This window comes from Poecilia latipinna, unplaced genomic scaffold (genome assembly GCF_001443285.1).
Source record: "Poecilia latipinna isolate Pla-1442-1.1 unplaced genomic scaffold, P_latipinna-1.0 Scaffold1687, whole genome shotgun sequence".
NCBI lineage: Eukaryota > Metazoa > Chordata > Actinopteri > Cyprinodontiformes > Poeciliidae > Poecilia > Poecilia latipinna.
Genome location: NW_015114303.1, coordinates 134,291 through 143,596, shown reverse-complemented (window position 1 = coordinate 143,596; position 9,306 = coordinate 134,291). Strand labels below are relative to the sequence as shown.

The 9,306-nt window shown below is 37.2% G+C and overlaps 1 protein-coding gene across 2 annotated transcripts; it reads right to left on the bottom strand.

Moving 5' to 3' along the window:
* Positions 1-1,008: 1,008 nt before the first annotated feature.
* On the bottom strand, positions 1,009-8,934 carry atp6v1c1a (ATPase H+ transporting V1 subunit C1a). Of its 2 annotated transcripts, XM_015060118.1 has the most exons (13): positions 8,777-8,934; positions 8,165-8,325; positions 7,549-7,616; positions 6,562-6,647; positions 6,261-6,355; positions 5,988-6,079; positions 5,707-5,805; positions 5,566-5,634; positions 5,382-5,474; positions 5,176-5,269; positions 4,126-4,223; positions 3,915-4,041; positions 1,009-1,865 (listed from the first exon to the last, which is right to left on the bottom strand). In XM_015060118.1, the coding sequence occupies exons 2-13, from the start codon at positions 8,294-8,296 to the stop codon at positions 1,767-1,769; spliced, it is 1,152 nt and encodes a 383-aa protein (XP_014915604.1). In that variant the 5' UTR covers positions 8,297-8,325; positions 8,777-8,934; the 3' UTR covers positions 1,009-1,766. The 2 variants fall into 2 exon arrangements, with proteins under 2 accessions (XP_014915604.1, XP_014915605.1); XM_015060119.1 differs by lacking the exons at positions 3,915-4,041; positions 4,126-4,223.
* Between the last annotated feature and the right edge of the window lie 372 nt (positions 8,935-9,306).

The window sequence follows — 9,306 nt, the reverse complement described above, 5'->3', positions numbered from 1 at the left end:
AACACACAACTGCTGCATGCAGAATTCCGTTAACAAAGTAAATGAACAGTAACGCACTTAAACTCAGATCAGCCTAGTAAGTACGGGAAGTAATGCAGAGATAAGCAGATGCATACAAGTACTACAGTATACATGGAGACCACATAACGTTTTTCTGGTTGTTTTTAGGTCTAGACTACATTTACCAGCGGGGGACCAGTGTGGAGTTTTTTTCATTAGGACACAAAACAACCACATTTCCTTGCCAAATTGACAATAAAGTAATTCTATGTCTCTCTAACTCTAACAATAAGATGAAATAAAATAATCCAACACAAAACAGTTAGCCACCGTTTAGAACCACCTGTCTTCAACAAACCTGATAGCTTCACAGTACAGCTGCATTTATACTGAGATTAAATTGCTTTTAGGCAGATTTTATTATTTGAATGACCTCTAAAGACTATAGATACTGTATTACAATGTTGGCCTCCCCTCTCAAATTTTTATCTGTTAAGAAGTTTTGAAGTTTCCCCTTCATAATCATGTGCTGTTGGCCTTTTATATAATGTAAAACACATTGAGCTTTGTGGTTTGAATGGGAATACTTTTGCGAGGCATTGTAAATGAATTTATTTAGTCATTTTCTTTCTCACAATTATGAGTTTTAAAGTTTTAAAGAGTTCTCTGAGATTTAACTTAAAAACTTTTAGATTTTTTTTCTCTTTAAAGAAAATGTCTCACACATTGTTTTGTGCAAGTATTTCTTCAGCTTGCATTCACAAAAATGTTTCACGTTAAAGCTACTGGATTACTTTTTTTTTAGGCTACCCACATTTCATGGAAAAGCCGCATCATCCGCTTGTTTTCAACTAAAAGCCTTTTACACAAGTGTCTCTTTGGCGCCCCCTGCTGTTTTTAGCTGGCATTGATGGTGTTATTTAAGCGTTTCTCAATTAAATTCCAAATAATTTCTTCTCAAAAAGTGAAACAGCCTATGGCTCTGCACATGATCAGTCGTCACACAGCTTCATGGAGGATCACTTTTTATTAAACAGATGCTGCTTATGTGACTCACTCTTATCACATGCACATTATTATGTGACTAACCAGTAAATCACAGTCCGGTATCCAGGCCTCGGCTGTTTTATTTACACATAAATTCTTGGTTTCAATTACATATAATCATTTATTTATTTAATCAGCTGCTTTCACAATATTCAGTTATAGATCTCTTTTTGACAGCAGATACACACGACAAGAAACAACAACAACACACATTCTGTTAATAACTTGGTTTCACGACATCTGCAGGGGGTCGCCCACAGACTCCGAAATGTGTACCGGGTGTGGTTGCCATGGGCGCAATGATGAAACTACCCATATGTAAACATAAATCTCTGAACACCGATACAGATGCAGCTATAAATACACATCAGCACATGTGGAATGACAGTAAATATATATATATATGACTCTCCAGTATGATTTCTGTTTTCACTTCACATCAAAAAAAAAAAGAAAAAAAAAAAAAGCTAATCACTTGTGTTAAAACAGGAAAAAATAAACTTTAAACTAGGACAATATATAAAAAGTCTTTTTGTCCCTTGGTTGTAAAAGTGGTAGAGGATTTCTGATGAGCGGTTTTTACCACAGGGAATGATCATGCAGCACAGTCGTGGCAGAAGCTGACCAAAGACTGGGGGTCAGAGGGCAGACAGCGTGAGAGGAGAGGAAGAACATAACTTAATAAACACACGGGATGAAGACATAAACTGGACAACTGTTTAAACTTTGAAATCTAACAGGTTGCAGTCGATCTTGTAGTAGACGTAGGGATAGTACTCCTGCTGGCTCAGGTTCAGGCCTGGGATGTCCATGGCAGACTGGAACGAAGCACAAGACTTAGTGTTTGGAGAAACGTTGAGTTTCTGCAGAGGAATCATCTCAATACATCTTAATCAAGCTATCTATTAAACAGAATATGGTAATGGTTTGTTTAAAACCAACATGGTGGAAGAGGAAGATTAAATTCAAAGTCTGTGTTGTCACAGCATATCAATATGCATACCTAAAATTAATCAATTATGAACAAAGAATAAAGATCTAAAAAGCCATAAAACAGTGCTGAACAAAGAAGAAAAATCTAAAGTAGTGAAATGTTACATTTTTACTAAAGTTCTGTTTTACATTTAAAATATTGAAGCTTTTTTTTAAACCACAGTTGGTTATAGGATAAACAGAGGTTTTAAAGATGTCTGATGAAAACTAGATGCTGTTACAATGTAGAACTCTCCCTCCCCCACCTATTTCTATGTACTGCTGTTTATCTGGGGGAAACAGGCTACTATACGTTTCTCATGCTTATGAGACAAATGACTGTGGCTGCTGTTTAAAAATAGTTGCAGCTATAAAAAAGAAAAACTTAGATAAATGGTATTGATGGAATTATATAAATGATTGCTTCCCAGAAAGATTAAGAGTAATTGTTTTTCTGTATTAAATAAAAACAAATCATTTTTGATATTTTTTTATATTCTTGGTACAACAAGTCTGTGGTATTTTTACTCATATTGTGGGAATCTAATGTTGGTGAATGTGTAATTAAAGTAGTTAAATGTCAACATTTCTGTGGAGCCATTTTATTGTGTTTTCTGTTTTATTGCAGATCCTGAAAGTAGTTTTCCTCATTATTTTTAAATAAATATCGCTGCAGTTTTTATTTCATTGTGTTTCTTTACAGGGATGACTTCAGTTGGCAATTTTATCCCCTTTTTAATATCAAAATGTAGGGTCTTTTTTCTTCAATTTTTTTGTCAGTTCATAATTGTTTAGCTTCTAAATTATGACTGCTTTTACTTGGGAGTATCCACCAGGCAGTGACCTGCAGTGACCTGTTGTAACCACAAGAGAGAGCTCATGTTTCACAGTTACAGTGAAAACAGATTCAAAACCTGCAACAATTAAAAGGCCAGAAGAAGAATTTTTTTCACAGCATCTACAACCTTATTGCCATCAAATAAAAAAAAAATACCATAATTGTTTTTGTTAAAACACTGACTTTTAAATTTTATACTTAAAAATAATACTAAAATATGGATTTTGTAACATTTTCCCTTGTTTTATTATTTTTTACTATTATGATTCAATTATTTACTTAATTATTTATTTAATTTCTCCTAGGGATCAATAAAGAACTCTGTCAAGAATTGAATCAGGTAAAATATAAAAAGTTTTGATTGAAATTTTATATTTTTCTGTTTAATGTAAGATAATCTAGAAAAACTGTGGAATTCATGGAGGTCTTCTAATTTAATGTCATCAACAAAAATACTTATATTTTTGGTTGCATAACAATAGAAGCATGACAAGTCTCAATTCCTCCTAGACTCATTTTGTGAATGATCACAGAAATGACATGTTCAAAAAAATTTAACTCAAAAGTGTGAAATACAGAAAAAACAGTCATGTACCAAATACACACCCCTGTTGAATCCCATGTCCATAACATGGAATCCCATGTCCATAACCATATTTTCTAGATCTAAAGATCTAGAAAATGTGCTATGGAGGAGAGTGAGGCACCTGATTTCAGAAACCAAAATATTTTTTGTCACTTATGCATTTAAAATAAAAAAAGGGCTAGTATTTTATTTTATTTTATTTTATTTTTTTTTCATTTTTTAGGATTGGAACGTAGTTCATACAAAGCACATGTTCTTAGATTGAAGTCAGTGTTTAGATATCTTCTTTTGTAAATGACCTTTAATGACTGAAAAGAGTTTTTTTTCACAGTTTTTAAAGAGATTGTGTCTGGATTATATACTAATAAATGACATTAAAGTACTGCTTAGTGTGCTTTATTAATAAGGCTAGTCTTTCCTTATTGTCCATAAGATCAGTTCAGCAGAAGGGAGTGTTATTACAGCACTCACGTCAATGATAGCTGCTGCACTGCTGTCCAGATGTTTGTACAGGTCATTCAGAACCTCCCGCAGCTTCTTCATGGTCTTCTTGCTGGGTTGCAGAAGCATTGCCTGAAAGTTCACCGGCAGCCCATATCTACGGGAGAACAACATGGCAGACATGTTCACTACCACTGGGTTTAGTTGCAACAGAAGTGAATCTAAACTGTTAAATGAATACCTCAGAACAGATTCCACAAAGACCCTCAGTGCTTTAATGTGAATCCATGCGATGAAGGCTTCACTGAAGTTAACTTTTAGCCATCGGACGAGGGGACCCTGCAGAGACCGGAACAAGAGGATCAGTTATGTTTGGCTTAAAAGTTTACTTTCCATCTAAATTTGGATTTATTTTTTTTATTAAAAGGGGCACAGTTTCTGTACCAGAGTTTTATGCAACTTCACTGACAATCAGTCCCTCTAATTTTTTGTGATTCAGCAATCACAAATTTACACAAAGCCAACAGATCCACGCATTCTGTCCTGCCAGTTTATTGTAAATTTTCTGAAAAATAGTCAAAAACATAGGGTTCAAGTGACTGCCAACTCCCACCTGCAAGTGGCAGTATTTCTTACTTCTATTACAACGCTGCCTCCGTCTTACTTGATGTCAAGTTTTAGTCAATATGAAGTGTACCAAAAATCAAGCTAAAAAAAGCTCCTTAATGAGTAACATTGTGTGTCCAATCCATCTGCTTATTGTCTCACATTTGTCTTTTGTCTATAGATTTTGGAAGGGATTTTAACGAGGAAAAATATGACAAAATTCTTTGTAAACATTTCTAAGGTAGCACCATGAAATGAGTGATTTTGACTGCAAAAATAAAGAATTAAAAAAAAAAAAGGCAAAATCCTGGAGGGACTGGATGGATACGATTTTCAAAGTGATTCAGGTTATAACATGTAAAAGCAAACATTCCTGTTTTCTATGCAGAACATGGAAAATATCCAGCAGTGTGATGTTCCCCACATGGGGCAGGAGCTGAATTCAGATCCCATGGCTTGTAAGAGCAACTGATTATTTTATTATACTTGGCTATAATATTACAACCAGAAAATGTACGGGATGACCTAAAGGCCGAACATTCTGAAGCACCGAAATGGGCTTTGGTTTAAATACTGCATCGTTGATGATTCAATAATCTAACCTAGAAAAAAACAAAACAATCCAACAGGAATCAGTTGATCTATATGTAGAAAAGTCAAGTGTCTCACAATCAACTTCACTTACAAACTGCTTCTTCTTATCTGTGGAGAGCCTTGTCATCTCCTCCTTGTCAGCCTTCATCTCCTCTTCATTGTACTGGAAGTCTCTCACCGTGAATCTAGCAGGAAAAATAATAAAAAAAGCTTTGCTTAATCAAACAAGCACCGTCTTGTGGAAAGCCACATGTCAGGGGAGAGAAAACGGCACCAGACTAAATCATAAACTCTTACTTGTTCTCTCTGGCTTTGTGCTTGAAGTCATCTATGGCTTTCCTGAACAAAGTAACGCTGAACAGCCCACTGTCGCTGTCTTCAAACAGCAGGCTGGAGAACAGCATGAACGAGGATTTTAATATTGCAAAGAGTCGTGTAAAAATGCTCGGTATTGTTGTTTGATCAAATTTTTGTCACTTACTTTGACGATCGAGGCACCACCATCTCGGCCAGTGTTTCATATGTTTTCTGCCAGTCGGGATAATTAGTCCTAAAAGAACAGAGCAGAGGCGTTAATGATCCAAACCGTTGAATCAATCATGACTAGAAGTTTTAGACTTACTTTGGTACAACCACCAGCATAGTAATGAGGTACTCTGAATCCAGGACAAAATCTTCCTTTTTGACAATGTCAGCCAGGCTTCTGGTCAGCAAGCTCCCCCTAGTGGCAAATGATAATTATACAGGAATACAAAACCAGGGAAAGAAAAGAAAACAAAAACATTCCAGTTCACATCTGAATAGAGTAGAACAATAAAGCACCACATTGAAGTTTCTTCTTGATTCCCTTAAAAAAAAAAAAGCTCGTTAAACTAAATTTGAATACATGTATCTAACACTTACGCATTCTTCCTTTCCAAGTTCTGCAGGTTTCCCTTCAGGTTGTTATAAGCTGAAGCTCTGGCCTTCAAGTCATTGTCGATTTGGGTTACTTGCTGAAGGAAAGCAGAAGCAAAGCACAGATTTAACAACTTACAAAGAATCTAAAAGCACTTGATGGATGGAAAATCTGGCAACATCAAACAGAAACAATCCAGCAAACTAATTATTACGAGGATTCTGGCAAAAAAATTCACAGAACTTCAGAGATTATTGAAATCGTATGGACAGACCTACCTTTGAGATGATTTCTGAGATGTTTTTAAGGGACTGCTTTATGGGATATTTCGCCATGTCCCACTGGAACCGTGTGATGTAGGTGACCAGGTCAACTAAAACACAAACATTAAAACATTTGATGTTTTTCTGAGATCTGGAAAAGTACTCACAGTTTTTCATAATGTGTCAAATATGTCAAACCCCAAATCTAAGTGTGTTTTATTTGTATTTTCTGTGATAAACTAACACAAACTCATTAAAACAACACAATTCTTCCTATATATAACTTATTAACTGAACAACAAAGTTAGAACTGTACCTCCGTTGGCCAGCAGGTTCTCCTGCACTTTGTCTCGGCTGTCCTCCAGCACATCGGCCATGTACTGAGCCACCTTCTTCACCACACTGCGAAACCCCAGAAGACACCAAATTATGATGTGATCTCATAACCCGCAAGCAAAAAGCTACCGAAAGCTCAGAAGCTTTCACACATAAATGTTAAAAAAAAAAGGTTAGTTCTAACATGGCCCATCAAAGCAAATCCCATCAGAGGGCCAAACGCTACATAAGAAACTACTATTTTAGAATAATATCCAATTCTCTTATTGTACATATGAAATGTTTTAGACAAATAAGATTTATTTTCAGATTTACTAAACGCAAACTTTGAAGAGGAACTAAATTTATGGCCGATGGACGGCAAACAACTGCTGCTGTGATGTAAGGTTGGTTTTTTTCCTCACAGATGTGGAAATCCCCACAGTGGAACCAAAGCATAGATCAGGCAGTAACAGCAGTGTGCAAGTTCTGGATGAGAAACTTTTCCAAAAGACTAAACTTATACCAGATAGGCCGTACGGCCAAAACATGACTAAAGACAAATCTGCTGATGTGTCACCCAACTGTAAAAGGCCAAGTTTAGATCTAAGCAGCTCACTGTTCGCAATTCCCAGCAAAATTCCTCAAGGTTACGAGGTCAGAGAGGAGGGCAGAGAACGATAAACCGGCTACATCTGAGGGTCAATGTTGAACATTAGTGCTTTGATAGAGATGCAACAATCAGGTTTTCACTAGTTAAGGCCAACATACAGGTTCCTTTCCGAATTAACTCTCTAAATCCCTCAAATCCAGGCTGTTTTTACGGACTTAACCTACAATTTAAAGATCTGAGTCACTCAAGAGAAATTTCAACAGTTCTAATCTCTGGATGCTAGGTTAGTGCTTTCGATCATCAAATGCAAATGCTAAAGAAGCACCACAATAATAATAACATTTCTAGTCATGAAGTGTGAAGTGATGTGAATACCTTTCGACAAATGAATCTAATTTGGCGAGTTCGTCTGAAAGTCCAACCAAGACATCAAGCGTTCCCACCTGTTTTATGCATAAAATAGAAAAGAAAAAACATTAAAACATTTTTGCCATTTAGGGATAGAGACTCTCTCCCCCCCCCCCCCCGAAAGGTCAACAAGGTCGTGTTTGAACACTGACATCTAACGCTAAACCAGCCTGCAGTGACGCCCAGGGGGGGGCCCTGTGTGCTTAGGATGGCGCCTCTTTGTCCAGGGTTGCTCATGCATCGCTAACGGTTCCAGGAGGACACCACAGTCCCACGTAGAAACAACATCAGCAGGGTGCACTTACTCCGTGTTCAGCACGGAGACGAGCTGAACCCATGGTCTGAGCTGCTCCATGCATTAAAACTTTGCCTAAACGCTTTCACCATGCAGAACAGCGATGTGTGCAGGGGCTGCTTTTCAAATAGACAGTCTGCTTACTCTTGACAACGGATCCACACGGTGAGTTGTCTTGAAAACTACATGGATTTCAGACTGGATTTTAAAAAACGGGTGGGAATATATTCTTAAAAAAGTGAAAGGATGAAAACTGACAACCAGAGAAGCACTAGAATCTGTTCTAACCTTGAGGTCTGGGATGCTGAACTTGTGATTGGTGGAGAGGTTGTTAGTGCGTGTGGTTGCTCCCATCAGCTTGTCCCATGTTTGTTGGCAGGTCTTCTCTCCAGGAGCAGAGATGAGCCAAAACTCGGTCATGGTTATAGCTCTGGAGAAGATTCTGGAAACTGGAAGGAAAGCCCTTTTAGGAATATTTTAAATTATTTCCACAATTATATAAACATTTAAGTTAGCAATACAACGCACTATACTAATAAATTGCTATTCCTTGACTGCAATACATCTAAGGCGATGTACTGACATGGTTTTTATATGTAAAATGCAGGAACGGATGGTCATACTATACCATTAGGCTAATGAGGAACTCATTCAATAGGGATGTTCATTATTGTCCTGGCCTTAATTTATTGCCTTCTCTATTCGACTTCGCTCCCGGCTAATAACCAAACAGCAGTATTGAATATTACCCAAATAACGTGTTGAAACAACGGCAGAAAACGATAGTTAAGGTCAAGCAACATCCAGCAGGGATTAGCTGCCGCTAGCCACTGGGCTAGCTATGCTAACAACAACAACACAGGTGTGTTTTTTTTCGAGCTCTTTAACGATTTCACTCACCCGTATGCTAACTAAGTTGGTGTTACTGGTGGAAATACAGCCGCCTGTAGTGATTCTATGGCTTGGCAATGTTCATAGTTGCCATTCAGCGCTGATCGTGAGGTCTCCTGACAGCAGCATCAGAGTCAGCTGATCCAATAGAGGAACCGGAAGGCCTCTGTCAGGTTTACCGAGGAGGCCGCAGCGACACCCACTGGTAGTAGAATGACAGTGCAGTATGAGTTGTTTTTCACAGTGGTATTGGATGAAGGGAGATATTAAATAAGTCTATAGATAGAGGGTGTAACCTTTCGTATATCTTGCCTTGTCCATATTTGTTGTATTTTTCTATATTTTGTGACATCTTCTTTTAGTAGTTTAGTAGTAAACATTCCTATTGTCTGTTTTCCTTACCTTGTAGTAGCATCTTTAACTGCATGTCCTTTGGGTAATTTTGTGTATTAATTCTCTCATTTGCACTCTTCCATATTATATAACTTTATAGTTTTAACCATATCAAGCAAAGAAACCTCTCATAGAAGACTCTAAAA

What these genes read in the sequence shown, in the direction of transcription:
- atp6v1c1a (XM_015060118.1), bottom strand. Translation starts at nt 8,296, where the DNA reads ATGACCGAGTTTTGGCTCATCTCTGCTCCTGGAGAGAAGACCTGCCAA. An exon ending in TCTCAGAAATCATCTCAAAG is followed by an intron (nt 6,080 to 6,260) that starts GTAGGTCTGTCC and finishes GCTTTCCTTCAG; the next exon opens with CAAGTAACCCAAATCGACAA. An exon ending in CAGATAAGAAGAAGCAGTTT is followed by an intron (nt 4,224 to 5,175) that starts GTAAGTGAAGTT and finishes CGGTCTCTGCAG; the next exon opens with GGTCCCCTCGTCCGATGGCT.